The sequence below is a fragment of the Neodiprion virginianus genome, chromosome 3 (assembly GCF_021901495.1).
Source record: "Neodiprion virginianus isolate iyNeoVirg1 chromosome 3, iyNeoVirg1.1, whole genome shotgun sequence".
In the NCBI taxonomy this organism is placed as follows: Eukaryota; Metazoa; Arthropoda; class Insecta; order Hymenoptera; family Diprionidae; genus Neodiprion; species Neodiprion virginianus.
The window spans coordinates 4,845,740-4,862,564 of record NC_060879.1 but is presented as its reverse complement, the minus strand read 5'-3'; the positions used below and the strand labels follow the sequence as shown (position 1 = coordinate 4,862,564).

Here is a 16,825-nt window from a genome sequence, read left to right as displayed (position 1 = left end):
TACATGTTTGTTATATACAACTATAAAAGGACCTATACACATTACTGTATTCACAGAAATTATATTACACACGGTATAACCCACATCTCACATGTAAAGTTGAATAAAATTTGAAAAGTGAAAAATATTTGCCAGTAAAAAAATTCGCTAATTGCTAACCCGCTGGATAATGGCGAGGTGAAATTTCAATTACCGTAAGTCGCGTGAAATCTGCAATTTCGCGAACCGAGTCTCGCAAGCTCCGGCAAAGCCTCGACCGATGGCAGTAGCTGCATGCAAGCCCGAGAGTCGAAAGCTCGACGTAGGTTATTCGCAAGTCCTTCGTTATCAGCCAGACCTGGCAGTTAAAGCTGCGCAAGGTATTTTGAATTTCGCGCCGGAAAATAAAACTGAAGAAAACATTTGAAACGTGATATAATTTTGTCGTTCGTTTATTGAATAAACTATAACCGTAGACTCTCGCTTCGAATTTCGAATTTGACGCCGTAAATCATACACACGAGAGGAACGATGAGGAATATATTACAGATCTTCACGAGTTCTAACCTAAAAATTTTTTACAAAGATTACGAAACAAAAACAATCAAATCGAAAGCATACTTCTTTCACTTGATTGTGTCACTTTTGAATGACACGATTTCTGAGGGGAGTTTTTTGAAAATGAGAATAGGCGAGGAGAAAAATTTTTAAAAATTGAAAGTTGAACATCCGCGTTTCTTGAGACGTAAAGCACACCCATGACGTCGTGCGAGGCAAAGTTGACAGCGCCATCTTGGTAACCGTTGTAGGAGCTTTCAGCGAAATACACGAACAGTTCCTCAACTCGTTTCCGGAGGCCAGTCCATTTCTTATCGTTATTAATGCAGCTAAATGCAGTTTGTTCGAAAATTCGTAAGAAAAGAAGAAAGAAAACAGATCGGATCGTGAAGCGGAAAGACGGGAATAATTTTATCGGCCGTGCTTATATTGTACGATGACCCGTTTGTGCTTCGTTGCAACGTTTGTGTAAAGCTCTGGAAGCGGCTTGCGTTCATACGATATACTTATACGTATATACATAACGTGTAACAATAATATACGTACATAAGTTACGCCTCTGTGCAGTGATTATTGTTGTGACAATATTATAACTTTAACGATTCAATGGTGGTTTCAAAGTTCGTCGTTATTGTCCTAACCGATACGGGATATTGTCGATAAAATATACAACCCGTATAAATAATTCAAACAGGACAAGAACGAAGAGACTATCCGTAAAAAATTTTTTCGGTAAGTGATTGTCAATCAACGTATTTAAATACTTTCACTTCTGTTGTTTTTTTGTTCTTTCTTTTTTTCTTTTTACCATGACAGAAAGTCTTTTTCTGGGTAGAGAATGAAAATGTGTTTTTTTTCAGATGTAAACGAAAAATCTGGTACGAGTTAACATTCTTATTTATTGTAATCAGTTGCATTATATTTTTTATCGCTGAAAGAAATTTTCACTTCCGGTTACCGTTCAGTCCTTAACTGTTTTCATTTTTACCACAATCACCAAAAAAGGATCTACGATAGCGCAAAATGGTTAGGCGTACCTCGTTTCTCGTAATTCCAACAATATTCAAACATTTCTTTTAACGATACCTGTTTTACTGAACTTTTCTACGCACTGTGGCAAATGAAATCTTTCTCAGTGTAGCTATTGCGATGATTTGACGTAGGTGCAACGATAAATCGATATTGCACGAGGCCTTATTTAACAAAAAAAAAAAACTTGTAGACTGAACGAACAGAATTGATAATGCAATAACCAGAAAATGCAGGAATAAGACTAAACGATTACTTGTGTATTACATCTTCGTGTGAATCCGACAATATTTAAAACGTCATTATAACGATATAATATTATTTTCACTGTAACATTTTAGTATAATAATGAGAAATGAAATTTTTTCACAACCATCTGGAATTATTCATTTCGAAAAATTTTGAATCTCGCGAGCACAAAGTCAAGAGTGGGGGGGGGGGGGGGGGGGGTCACCAATGTTATTTATCAACGTAAAAAAAACAAACTTTATAAGTAATAAGTGAAGATTTTCGTTATTATTTGATGTATAGAAGCAAAACTTGCATATTGAAATATGAAATCGAGAAAAAAAAATAATCTTTTTCTCAACCTGTGGCTGCAACATTTGTTTGTACAATTCAATAATTGACTAAATTTTCATATCATTAATTTTTTACTCTTCCTATACTAAGGTGAGAGGAAAAATTAACTTATTATCGACTCAACTCGTCGTTTTACTCTTTTTTTTTCTTTCAACTTCGAAATATCGTATAGCCTGTAATATTAAAAAAATTGATAAATTTGTATCGAAAATCAAAATAAGGATGAGGATAAAAATTTTTAAAAATACCCAGAGTTCACTTTATATCAGCCGGAATATATATATTTTTTTTAAATCTATGTTCATCTTATAATCGTCTGGTAAAAAATTCCCAATATTTTCAAGTTTTTTCTTTGTTATTTTTTTTTTCCTAAATCATATACGAAAGGCGTGCTGCAAGTTCAAAAATGAAACCGCGCAATTTGTAACGGGAAAAAAGGGATCTTCAAAATCTTCAATCGTAACGATAAAATGTGATTTTTTGCGAAAAAAAAAAGAAAAATTTCTTCAATTGCAAGAATATTCGACGATTGTTGTAAAAATTACGCTAATTTTATTTTTACCCGTAAAATTCCGATTACAACAATTGTGAGAAAACGAAACGTCTCTCCAGCTTGGCAATAATTTAATGCAGGTACCTATAAATTTTTTCTTTTTTCTCTATTTCTATCCCTAAAATTTTACACGACTGTTTGGTTGAATTTCCGTCGAATCGTCTTCGTTCGTACACGAAAATTCTACGAGTTCTGCCGGTTGTGTCAGCTCTGCAGTGATTGACCGCAATTCAATCAACTTAGACGTCCGGCGCGTGAGGGACAATTTTACCGACGACATAGTTCAATCTTGTAACACACATATATACAGGTAGTGTACCTAACACCTACACCACCCGACAAAACACAAAGGATTAAATTTCTACAAAGCGGTAATAATTCAGGTCGAAGAAAGTTCAATCTCATGATAAAAAGCCATAAAAAAGCTCCCCTCAGACTCCAATTACCGAATTATTCAATCAACCACTTTACTGTCTTGAATTAATAATAACCGTCATTCGTGTTGTTTTCAACATTGGATTGCACGCATAAGCGTAAATTATATGTACCGCGGTGTAAAAAGTGCTTTGACTCTTCAACTACCGTAAAACGTAGGCTTCGTATGTATGATCGGAGATTCGAAAATACGTCTTTTCATCATCATTCGAAAATGGGATGAAAATGGTGTATACTTTTTTTTTTGGGAGAATTTTCGGTTTTTCAAAAATAAAATTTTTATCTTGGAATTTATTTTTTAACGATGGTTTCTTGTGGTAAAAATAGAATAAAATTAAACTCCGTTTTTATGAACCTCGATTTTCTTTTTGTCTCAAGAGTAAAACGAAAGAAATTATGCTTAATTCGAAAAAAAAAAAAAAATAAATCAATTATTAACAAATGAAATGAAAAGAAAATCGATTTTCATCCAAACGGAGTTTTCCTTTTATTTAATTTTTTTACCACAAGAAACCATCGTTAACAATAAATAGCCAAGAAATTGTTTTTTTTTTTTGGGGGGGGGGGGGAGGGGATTTTTTCAAATTCAAAAGTTTTCCTGAAAAGAAAACAACAAAAATATTCAGCATTTTGATCCCATTTTCAAATCACGACGAAAAGATGTGTTTTCGAGTTTCTGATTTTACCAAAAAAAAAAAAAACAGTCTCACCGATTTAATTAAAACTGTCCATCTTCGTGTCAACGATATTTTTGATCGGCAGACTTTTACAAGATGGCGGTAAAATTTCGAAAAATTTACAGTTGTTATATTTTGAACGAAACAAAACAAAACAAAAAAAAAGTCCATCGGCCCTTGGAGTCTCAGAAGGTCAGGCCCGTTGATCCGTTGGCTTGAAATGGAATGCCCCATATGTAATATACCACAAACGATTCCACCTTGGATTATCCTTTGTGCAGATGACGATGCTGAACCGTGTGTACATTTATACACGTATATACACGATAATCATCGAGGCAAACACATCGTCGTAGTAAAGAATAATTATAACTCAGGGAGCTCTAATTCATTCACCGCATTCCGCGAAGCTGACGGAGCTTTTATTTAATTAAAACCGCAAGTAGATTGGACAGATCTGTGTTAAACCGTGTTTATAAAATTGTTAGACACGTTGTATCAACTCATCGCATAGCTCCGATGTGCCAAAGTGACTAGCCGAGGATCGCAAAATAAACTCTCCTAGTCTTCTCATTTTTATCTAGAATTGATTTTGCTTCCAAGTGAATTCTTTTTTCTACATACTCGAAATATAAAAAACTACTATTGATTTTTATTTCCGCTAACAAAAACTAATACATCTCGTGCTTTATCGAGGTAAAATTTGAAACAGAAGAAAATTAGTGCAAATTTTTACTTTTATTCGCTGTTTTTTTTTTTTTTTCATCCCCCTCATCTTTTCGCTGCGCACAATTTTAACGATTCTCTTCGTAATGCCAGCTACTTTGTTGAGAAAAATTCGGTAGAGATGAGATTTTTCGAGTACCGTGCGTAATTTTTGTCGATCCCTGCGATTCAGAGGAACAACGAAAAAAAAAAAAAAAACAACAACAACAACCGACAACATCACATCTCTCAAGAATTCAACGAACCGGAACTATAAAGTTCTCATCGAATGAATTTTAAACGAGATAATAATTTTTTTTTTTTTTTCCTTTTCTCAAATACCGTCGGCAACTCAAAAACGGGTTGGCGGAAAAAATACAAACAAAACAATACGGAATGGAAAAAAAAAAGAGAAAAAAAAACGAGAGAAATAAAGAAAAAGGAAAGAAGAAAGTCTCTCGACTAACTGTGAGAGATCAAGGCCGCAAGCCTGCTCTCTCCCAGGACATCGACCTTTGTGCATACACATTACACATATTATACGTCAATGTTTATACGGTACAATGACATTTAACTGTCGCCGTGAGAGAAAAAGAGACGCGAAGAACAGAAAAAAAAATAAATAAATAAATAATAAACGAAATAAAAAAAAGAAAAAAAAAACAAACCCCAACTTGGGAATCGATAAAAGCTGCGGGTTTCTCGATCGTTGCGTTATTTAGAAAGGTGCAACAATATCCCAGACATTTGCGTATCGATTAACGATTTTTATGATACGTTGCACATTGTATAGGGCGAGACGATGAAAATACCGATCGCTTTACTTGGATGTATAATTAATACCGCCAGGCGAGCGCGAATTCGTCGACACAAGAACAAATAATACAGACAATATTCAAATCTCCAAAAGTCTGTAAGAAATTACGAAAGCAACGTTGCTGTTATAACTGACGTGTAAGCACACCGTGTAGCGAGAAAAAAGGGGAAAAAAAAAGCAAAGAAAGTAAAATCTCTTTCGATAGAAAATTCGGAAAACAAGGAAAAAAAAAGGATCAATGCTAAAGTGAAATTCGTTACCAATTTTTCGTTGAAAGAAAACCGTTGAAAAAACTTGTAAAAATTATTAAACTATATTATTGAAATTTTCTAAGGAAAATAGAAACGAGTCAACGGGTTATATTTTCTAAAGAATTCCTGTCTCCGTGAAATATTATATTTATATGTGCGTATCCGGATCAAACATTGCATTAATATGTTATACGAATCGACGTGTATGATAATAAACTAAAAATCAGCTACGCGCAAAAAAAGAAAAAAAAATATACAGCCTTAGAAATTTTTCGTACGATATAAATATGTATATTACAAATAGATCAAACGTTTTGTAAATCTCTATAAGCTAATATATGTTGTATATTATTAATTTTCAAACGGTGTTAACAAAAAATATTAAAAGAAAAAACTAAAGAATGAAATAACACGACAATTAATATGTGTTACTATTATTTCAAAGAAAAGATGCGAAAGTTTGATAAAATCGTCGAAATTCAGATATGCACCCCTAAGGGAGATTGAAAACTACCCCTATCCATTGAATTTTATAAATCCAATAGCCATATAAATATTTCGAGATCTCTGTCAACCAAGCGTTTTTACGGTACGTTTGTTATCAAATTTCTCCGCTAACGAATTATATTCTCGAAAATACGTTTCTTTTTTTTTTTCGCATGTATTTATTTATAACAATTATAAACAACTGGGGGATGCCCAAAAAAAAAAAACCTATTCGTTCCAAATCTTAGGTACATATTTTTCTTTTTTTTTTTTTTACATAAAAATGCAAAAAAGGAAAGAAAAGCAAAAGGGTGTCAGTACAGTGGCTTTTGTGTCTGAAAAGGTCAAGTCCTAGGAGTTGAACGTGGTATTTTCCGTACCGCGCGCATGCGCATAAGCTGGCAAATCTGACATTACGCGAACCTAACCTCGATTTCGTGTTTCGCGTAAGAGAATTTAAAAAAAAAAAAAAAAAAAAAAACCATAAACAAACGCGTGCCATACTCCCGTTTTACAAAAAATCACGCGCAATAAAAAGGTCAACGATTTTTTCGCCTCGCTTATTTGCACCACAATTAGTCTTCGACTTAACCTACGGACTCGTATAGCAAACTTACGCTCGGCCCGAAAAGACCGAGTTTCCCTCCTTGTTAAACAATGTACTGTTCCACCTTGGTCTAGGTGCGCGTGTGCGTTTGCGTGTGTAGTACACGTGTAGAGAGGGTGCCACTATACAGGTGGGCCAGGGATTGATTTTTCACCGTCTGACGTCATCCAGGACCGAGTAGAGCTCAGCATGCGCGGGGTCGCGAAACGATCACCGTATACTGTATATACGTTCCTACCTATGTGTATGTGTATGTATAAAGTCAGCTAGGTTATAGGTATGCATATGTAGAAGGTATAGAAGCGAAACCAGCCAGGGTTGCACAGCTCGAGAATCATCCTTTGAACGTGACGAAAGGAAGCGAAGCGAAGCTGACATCAGCCCAAGAACTTTAAACTATATGTATGTATGTATAATTTAACGTCGTCGATGCGAACGTTGAAATAACATTTTTCTTTCTTTTTTTTTTTTTTTTGTTTTTTTTTCTCCTTCCATGCGACAAAAATTCAACGCGTTAAGCTGAATTGTAAATCGGCCCTTCTTTAATTCGCAGTTATATGTATAGTTTTTGTTTATAATATGTCGCGTGGTATTTTTCAAATCTTATCATTTGTTGCATTGGTATACAATGAGTTTTTTTTTTAACAAAAATTCTGGAACATGAAAAAGACAAGGAATGAAATTATATCGGAAACAAAACGAGAGTCAAGTTATCAATTTTTTCTTTACCGAGATCACTTCGAAATTGTTTAAAGACGAATCTCATTAAACTTCAATTCTATTCCAAAGAAATTTGAAACTAAAATTACAATTTAAATAAAATCGTTCTTCGAATTGATCATCGAAGTAGGAAAATTTTTTAAGTATGATTTAGATATTTTTCAATTTAATTGTTACCAAAGATCGAATATTAAAATTTATCGCAATCAAGAAATTGCATAATAAAATGACAAATTTATCAACCGCTTTTCTTTAATCTCACTGCATTATCAAAGCACCCGATGATAAAATCGAACACATTTAAACAATAACAAAGTGTTTTCATCGTCGAAGACATATTTGTGAGAAGAAAAAAAAAAAGATCACAATATTAATGATTCGCTATTGAATAAATAATCATTTAAATACAATTCCCCCGTTTTAACGCTTGTTAATAAATAAAAAAAAAAAATCCTTCTTACGGACGATCCTCGTCCAATTTCAGAGGCTTAAAATACTCATTGGGTATTACATTATGTGTATAACAACGATCAGTCTCTCTCTGCAGAGAAGGGTGAAATGATATTCAGGCATGACTGACCAATGATCGGAAACTGACCTTTCCCATCGAGGAGGGTCAGTGTACCTAATTCCTCGGGACTTTCGTGACAACGAAACGTTAAAATGGACGGTTTATACCCTGGGGGTTGTAAAGATAAAAAGGTAAGGATGGAAGGGGGAGAGTTGCGTACGAAAAAATAAAAAAAAATCAAACTCGCTGCTAAATGTTTTATATCGCATGATTTATACAGAAGGAATTTTACAACTATACTCGTATACATCGACAAACGTTTCACGGTGTCTTTTTTCTTCGGATATAAACGATTTAAGGTTTTAAATACCATCGATTTTAAGCGCATAAAAACTGTAAGACTTGTTTGCGAATATTATTACAAGAGAGTATTAATAAACGACTTTACGGCTAGACCGCTCTTCATGTGAAAAAATTATTATCTACACTTTCCAGCCGTATTGATTGAGCGTAATTTAAAAGTGATTATACTTTCAAGGCTTGATTTCTTACGCGATCTTCATTTATATTTTATTCATTCTGTTCTTGTAATATCGAATCAATAAGAAGTTACAAACCCTCGACTATATGAGAATTACGCATGCAATAAAACGTTAAAAATCGCTCGTTTATTGTCAGTAAAAAAAAAGGTTCCGACCTCTTATATCCTTTTTTGTTAAATCACTTTGTGAAAATTGTTACAATAAACTGTATAACCCAATTCTTCGGTTGTAAATAATTAATTAAAGAGAATAGAGGAAAAAACGACTTCACGTCACCTTCGAAAATTTATTTCAAAACTCGTACACGACAGAAAAAAAAAAAATTGAGTCATTTACCGACCGAATAGTCAAGTCCATGCAGAACCAGTTAATTTTGGCTGATACTGTACAGAAGGATAAAGAGTTTCAGTATTATAGATAAAAATCTCGCTTTCGTGAAAATTGCCCATTAAACACAAGTGTGTACAACGTGTTTTTTCTATTTTTCTTTTTTTTTTTCTTTTGTTTTTCTATTCTCCAGAAAATGATCGTATCCAGTAAGGAATGGGTCTACGTGTAACAGAAACAAACACTCGCACAAACTGGAGTTAAAAAAAAAAAAAAACAGTGCACGCGATATTATTCTTGATTATAAAGGATTTTGACGTCAATGCGGCATGATTCAGTTATTATACAGCGCAAGAGTTGAATTTAACGGTGTGTAAGAAGGGAAGAAAATAATATACATTTAATAATTTTAGACCTATTCGAATTGGAATTATTAAATAAACAACAATTCCGATAATCTTGCAGGTTAATTTCGACATTTTAATTAAAGAATCGATTCAAGAAATTGAAAAGCTGTATTAAACGCTCTGCTTTTGATATTGATATTGATATTTGAAAAGAAAAAAAAAAGTACAAAATCCTTATCAAGAAACATGTTTTCATGCATAATAAAACTTTGATTACTGATTTTTTTTAATCTTGCCAAAACTTCTCCAGCTCAAAAATACACTCACGGTTTATTTCAACATTTTTTTTCCCCAAAACTTTTTGAGTTGTTGTTTTTCACAAAAAGTATTTTTGAGAAAAAATCGCGAGCGCGTCTTAGAACTGGAGAAACATTTAAAAAAAAAAAAAATCAATAACAATCAAATCGAAGATGCGGTACGTATTGAACTAGATTTCTAACAGGTATGAAAGTCGAAAAAAAAAAACTGTTAAAAGCAAAAATATCAGTAAAGAGAAAAAAAAAATAAAAAAAAAAAACAACGAGGTCTGAATCTTGCGTGAAAATCTTTCCAATCGGATGTATCAAATATTTTTACATCCACTATCGTAAAAATCAACTAATTGGGTGTTTTTCAGACGAGTTAAATAAATAAAATCATAGGATAAAGACTAGTGATACAAAAAACAAAAATTTGAAAAAATTCTCACAAGCTTTTCAGGGTTCGTACTAGCGTGGAAAAAAATCTTTTATTAAATTAAAAATTAACAAAATGTCATGTCGATGGTAAATCGTTTTTACGAGTTTGCGTGGAAGACCTTATATACACGTATGTATATAAAAGACACACGTGAACCTGCAGCTCGCCAATGATCCGCATTTTCTTACTTTGGTGGTTTGGCGCGGGGTCACGGCGTGGGTTCATTCAGTGGTTATATTCGCTAGTCAGGAGGGTATAATATCCCCCCCCCCCCCCCCCCCATCATCGCCACCGGTACCATCACCACCACCACCACCACCACCACCACCACCATCACCACCACCACCACCAGTATACCAATAAAACGAAAGCCCTCGAATCACCCCGAGATTCGCCGAAGCTCGGATACCCCAAAGACTAGAGAAGCGACAGTCTGTGACAGGACGTTCCGGGATCCTGTTCACTTGTACCTCTTCGACACATACAAACCAGGATTCGGTTCCCTCCCTTCTTCCCTGTCTCAATTGCTAAAAAATTGGCGAACGGTCTCTTCGTACAACGGTCGAGATAATTGCGAGTTGAAACTAATTTTTATTTATTTTTATTTGTTTTTTTTTTTTTTTTTGTTTTATGCAATTTCAATTCGTATAGACGGGGGAATTGAATCGTTGCAGCCACACTGTGATTATTTTCTCCAATTACCGATCCATGTGCAAAACCTGTGTGCAGATAATATCGATGTGCGCGACACGTTGAGAGAACTTTTAGAAATTTTATATTCATAAAGTGTGTATCTGCATTTACTTGTTACTTTGTTTATAACAAAGGCTTGATTTCACTACGCTGCGCGGCGGGGTGACGATTACGTTTCAACTTTCCGAACGTTGAGAAATTAACCGGAGTTGAAAATCCTGGAATTATCGGCGAGGACATTGATCTTTCAAGTTTATATTCAAGCTAGGTTTTATCTTGCGATATTACGTCCGAATCTGCTGCTGCTGCTGCTGCTGCAATCGACCTGAAAATTTTCAATTGCGTTTATACAGCTAAGGTGGGTGAAACGCAAAATCGAATATAAGACACTTGTACAGTTCCGATTAACCGGCGTCGCGACGCCCTTTCGAAAAAAAACACAACTTCTTAATTACCCCAGTTTTTGCGACTGTCGGCGCGAAATAGAAACGTCAGTCATAGGCACCGGTAATTTTTGACTGTTATCCGGTAGACTTGACGGAAAAAAAAAGATAAAAAAATAACAAAATAAAATAGAGAGTGAATAATCGAAATAAAATTTCAAATTGACAAAACGCGTACGAATGGGATTGAAAAATCAGATTATCAATTCACGATTTTTGGACCAAGGATTTTTCATTGTCAAAAGTGACCTCGGAAACAATTTTTTACGTTCCTACTTCTTTTTCATTCAACATCGCGACACTGTTTTTCATTGGAGAAAAAGACCGCAATTTATTGTAAATATTTTTAAATTTTAACGAAGATCTCAAAGTTTATCTGATCTTTTATTTTTTCGTCATGTCTATTGGATTTTTTCATTCGCTTTTTGTCAAATCATCGTTCGAGTGATCATTTTTCAGTATCATTGATATTTGAATATTCTTAATTTGTTTGTCACTGTTATTGGTATTAATAATTATTGTGTTATTTTTCTTTTACATCAAGAGCCTTGTTTCGCTGCCTTCCAATTTTCAAATATATGTATAAAATTTTCCGACTAACAAACGCAACATTTGTGCACAAAGTTGTATATATTATTATCCGGTGATGGGTTTGAAATCTTATACGTCTGAACGTTTCCATTTATTCGTTCAGAGATAAGGCTAATATTATTATGGGTAATTTTTCAATTATCGTTTTTTTCAACGGTCCAATTTCACAGTGAAAGTTTTTCCAAGTGGTTAAATTTCACCAATTTTCGGGTGATCGAATTTCTCTCTGTTTACGAATTTAGGAATTATCGAATTTACACAATCGATGAATCGTTCGAAATATACAATCGAGAAACGAAGATATTTTGTTTTGATTTTTCGTTTGCGTGTTTTCGAAACTTCTGAGATTAAAATTAGTCGAAAAGGTAACTAGATCCATTCTGAGACAAATAGGTTTTGAGCCCCAAAAAATCACGAAAAAAAAGGGTTTATGAAAACAAAAAAAAAAGCAAGAAGACCAAGGCTAACATTAAGTAAAATCGGACATTGACAATCGGCAGTTTTAGACTACACAGCAAGTTCGTAAGCCCCGAAAGACTTGATCTTTTGATCTTCTAATTGAAGACCCGGCGTAAATTGATTAACAACAAGAGACGACGGAGTGAAGCGTTGAGTGCAACTTGCACCAATTATTCGAGCGTCAAAGCTTCAAATGATTAAATTATACAATTTGTAAAGACGATTGATAAGTTTTAAAAAGATCGCAAACAAAAAAACAACTCGTTATACTAGCAATACTTTTATCTGTAGCTACGAAAGAAAAGTAAAAAATTGAAAGTCTTATCTCGACTATTTGTAAACAAGTATACATCGCATATAAAAGTTCTGAACTAAGGCAAATTCTAAGACAACGTTCGATACCGTTATATTATTACCAAAAAATATTCTATTCTTGAATTTAATTAATTTCGAATCTTGACATTGACTAACGTCTCGAAACGAGGATAAAATTTTCGCAACTTCGGGGAGGGTCGATGAAAAGTATTTATTCAAAGTTCTTTTGGTACGCGCGAATAAAGTACAAGATAATATATAAAGTATACAGGATATTCTACCAATGTGTGTGTGTGTGTGTACACGTAAGTGAGGAAAAATGAATGTGTGTCTTATTCGTCCCTCTTTCAAAATTCCCCCCCCCCCCCCATTCGAAATTCGCTGCAAGCACCCAAGCGAGAGACTATAGTTGTCTAGATCGAGATTACTTCGAGAATTAAGTGTACTCCATAAAGCAAAGACGCAAAAGATCATTCTTACAAAAAAAAAAAATATATATATATACATAACTCCCCGCGTTTTTTGTGACTCTGAATTTAAAAGGGAAGTTGGTTTTTTTCAAACATTATTATTCTTATTTATACAATTTTTATAGAGTCTGTGACAAAAGAGTTGAATAAAAATGAGAGAAAGTTTCAGAGTAGTTGAAACTATGTATCCTATTCAAAATATATTTTACAAGGATTATTTTTCAAGTTATGTAGTGTATTCGGGATGAGAAGTATATCGACTTTGCAAGCTTGCCGTGCGTTCTTCTTCGTGTTTTTACGTCATTTCAATACCTTCGGCTGATTAATGACTCTGGATATTCAGGTTGAATAAAATTACAATTTCCTCAAACAATCAAATCAGAAAATTATCTCAATGATAATTATCCTATCTGTAATAAATTACCGTTATCGTCGACAGTACCATTAATCGTTGCCTTGACATCTGATATGAGTCTGAATAATACGAAAAAACATAATGTATTTTAGTTGAATCGATAAAACGAAAAAACAAACACCATTGAAATTCAACAAAAAGCTGTCTCTTCCCTTCGTTGATATCCGAACGTTTTATCTCCTCCCTTCGTTGTTTTTGTAACCCTCTATATTTGATCGGACTAAAACCCTCGGAGTAACATTTCAACGTATGCATCTAAAAATTTCAGGTGTAAATTCTAAAAGTTCTCACCCCCGTCAGCTATAACGTTCGGCAATTATAACCTGGTCCATAAATTCCGTTAGCAACAACTACAAGTGGCATGATATTGAAAAAGCATTGGTTCACGTTGGCATTGAGGGTGGAGTGGGTGGTACCAACATGTATAATATTCGCTACTCTTCCGGCAGGTTGTAGAGAGATCGATAACACACCAACTTGCAGGACAGAAGAGATCGTGGTATTAAGCTCCGGCAGTATCCTTCGGCTACGTGAATTCTGCAGTAGACGATAGATAAAAACCCGTAAAACATCGTCGACGAAAAGCGGAAAACTTGGTGTTTCCTTCAACTTATACCGCGGTCAAACAACGTTATTTACAATCAATCGTCTTCAGTCGATGATTGTTTTAAGTTTAAACGTTGTTTGAAGTCATCTGAGATCACTTCAAGTCATCAAAGTCACTAGTGTATGGTAATGCGAAATCACGTCAAGTCATGGAAAGTCACTGATCAATGGACATGCAAAACCACTTTTAAGTCATAAAAAGTCACTAGTCAATGGTAATGCGAAATCACGTCAAGTCATGGAAAGTCACTGATCAATGGACATGCAAAATCACTTTTAAGTCATAAAAAGTCACTAGTCAATGGTAATGCGAAATCGCTTCAAGTCATCGAAAGTCTCAAGTCAATGGTCATGCGAAATCACTTCAAGTCAAACAAAGTCGCTGATCAATGGAATAATGGTAAATTCAATTGCGATCTAAGTCTATTAGTAGTCACATGGACGAATGTGAGGTGATTCGAAAGTCGTTTGAATTCACTCTAGACTCATGCAGACAGTACGGTTTAAGGTTACACAAAGTCATTCTATGTCACGTAAAGCGGCTGCAAATTCATGAAATCGACTGAATTGCCGCCACTTGAAATAAAGGCCTACGCTTTATTGGAGAATGTTCAAAACTTCGACACTTTATGGTTCTCCTTCGACGATGTATACATACTTCGATAAAAACTTTATCAGAAATCGACAAACATCTGTAGAAACGACGTTACATAGAATCCGAGGATAAAAGAATCGACCCCCGTAACCCGACCGCATGAATACCCGGGTTCAAGAACGAACCGTACTGTTATCACGTACCTACACGAGTCCAGACATTGAAAACATACATTAAAGGGTTCCGGGGATTGATTGGACTTATACACGTGTTCTGTAAGCACAGGGTTAAGGCGACTAGGTTGCAGAGGTTATTCCTCTAAATATAGAGAAGGCGCACGGGGTCAAATCAATATCTAGGTAACACATAGCTATGACAGTAAAGAGGTACCGTATGTGCCATTATACCTTAATTTCAAACAAATTGCCTACTTTATTTACGTGACCCCGCGCCTCTCCTCGAACCCTCACATAAGTCCCCGTCTCTTCGTTTCGTACCGACAACTGATCTCACGACTGTGAATAATGAAGCTCGTACGGCCAAAGCGACACTTGTTCGGTATCAATGAAGGGGAACACGTTACAATTGGTCAGTTGTTTCAACTCCCTTTCCAGCTTCGACGATATTCATATACCCGGTAAATTTTTCAGAACGAATGTGGTTCGAGCTACCGATTAGAGTGACAGACGCAGATCTGGACAGAGAAAGAAACGATTTGATGAAAAGGGGTGATTGCCGGTGATGGACAATGAACAGCCCCACCAGGAACTGGTCAAATGCGTCGTCGTCGGGGATACGGCGGTTGGGAAAACCCGTTTGATATGCGCCCGAGCTTGCAACAAGCACGTGTCTCTGTCCCAACTTCTCACGACTCACGTACCAACTGTGTGGGCCATCGATCAGTACAGAATCTACAAAGATGTAAGTGCACATCCTCGTTTCATTCATGCGGCTCAACATTCAACACCTTCCCACATGTCCCCAACTAACCAACTTCACTTCGTGCCGCGAGATTCAAACCGCGAAAATCCTCAGTGCACAATTATTATACTGTTCGAAAAAGTTTACATCGATCATAGTTTGAACGAATCGTCCCAGAGACAAAGCCCCGGGATGACTGGTTAATTTTCGTTGCACAATCGTTCCATTTCCACATTGAAAGCCGTAAACTCTTCACGGGAACAATTCAAACCTCGAGAGCTTTTCGATCTCCATTTAACGTACAATGTAACCATTTGCCACATCCTTACAGTACATTTGTAGAGCTTTGGGTCGTTTTATATCTAGAACACGTTTAATCGCAAAGAGAGTTTTAAAGTGTTCCTGTTCTCGGAACAGTTTGACATTCGAGTGAGATTTTCAGTATCCGAGACACCGGGCAACGTGCCGTGCGTAAATTATCATCCCCTGGCTAGATCGTCGTTTTCCAGAATTAAGAAAACGAATCGAATTTCCATTACCGGTTGAACCGTTCCAAATGGGGTGGCGTTGAAACTTCCGAAGGGTGCTGACGTTAATTAATTTTGGTATTTCGCGATTTCGAAGAGAAGAAGGGTGCACACGGTAGGTTCGGACGTACATGCGTCTGTATGTAAGCCGAAGGTATACATGCACAGGACGAAAGGTTATAGAGAGTCGAATAAGGCATCGATTACCCCCGGAGAATGGGGAGCGTAAACTTTTCTCATTTTACCCTCAACTCTGGAGGATCCCATCCTCCTCCGACTTTCGCGCACTAACAATACATCTGTATGATATAAAAACTTTGATGTAAAAGTTTGACCGTATACTTTTTTAATTCCATTTTTTATTTTCAATATTTCTTGCGTCCGTCCTTCGGGGGACGATCGACGACAACGACGACAGGTCCTCGAACGCTCTTGGGAAGTTGTCGACAATGTCAACGTGTCCCTACGACTGTGGGATACTTTTGGAGACCACGAAAAGGATCGTCGGTTTGCCTACGGCAGGTAAATGTGTACTTTATATAATACGTTTATAGGTAGGTTTATACATACATTTTACTCAAACGATGACAGCTTTTTTCCCACGATATACGGCAATACGGCAATACGCTTGATATAACGTTGCACGCACTGTACTGTACCACACGAATATGATACACACACGTGTTTCTGTTCATATATGACCTAGGCAAACATATGGAATTCCGATCGTAATTAAGTAAACGGCAAAGCCAGCCAGCCAGTCGCTGACTGGCACGAGTGGGTGTTTAATAAATGGAGGAAAAGAGCATATCAATCTTTGTTATATGCGAGAATTTACCCTGCGGTGTTTTGGTGTGGGTACCGACACTTACCTAACCATACATACGACAGGTCAATAAGAATTAACAACCGTGTGAGTTTCGTTT

At 35.7% G+C, this 16,825-nt stretch overlaps 1 protein-coding gene across 5 annotated transcripts in view; it reads left to right on the top strand.

The window, feature by feature from the left end:
• Nucleotides 1-814: 814 nt before the first annotated feature.
• Nucleotides 815-16,825, top strand: part of LOC124300216 (rho-related BTB domain-containing protein 1) — a 28,695-nt gene continuing 12,684 nt past the window's right edge. For 2 of the 5 annotated variants that reach the window (XM_046754037.1, XM_046754033.1), the window contains exons 1-3: nucleotides 815-1,269; nucleotides 15,102-15,372; nucleotides 16,318-16,421. In XM_046754037.1, coding sequence (XP_046609993.1) covers nucleotides 15,193-15,372; nucleotides 16,318-16,421 — 284 coding nt within the window. In that variant the 5' untranslated portion in view covers nucleotides 815-1,269; nucleotides 15,102-15,192. Of the gene's footprint in view, nucleotides 1,270-2,994; nucleotides 3,012-7,066; nucleotides 7,086-10,298; nucleotides 10,916-15,101; nucleotides 15,373-16,317; nucleotides 16,422-16,825 lie in introns of those variants that run through there. The other 3 variants (XM_046754035.1, XM_046754036.1, XM_046754034.1) reach the window with 3 other exon arrangements.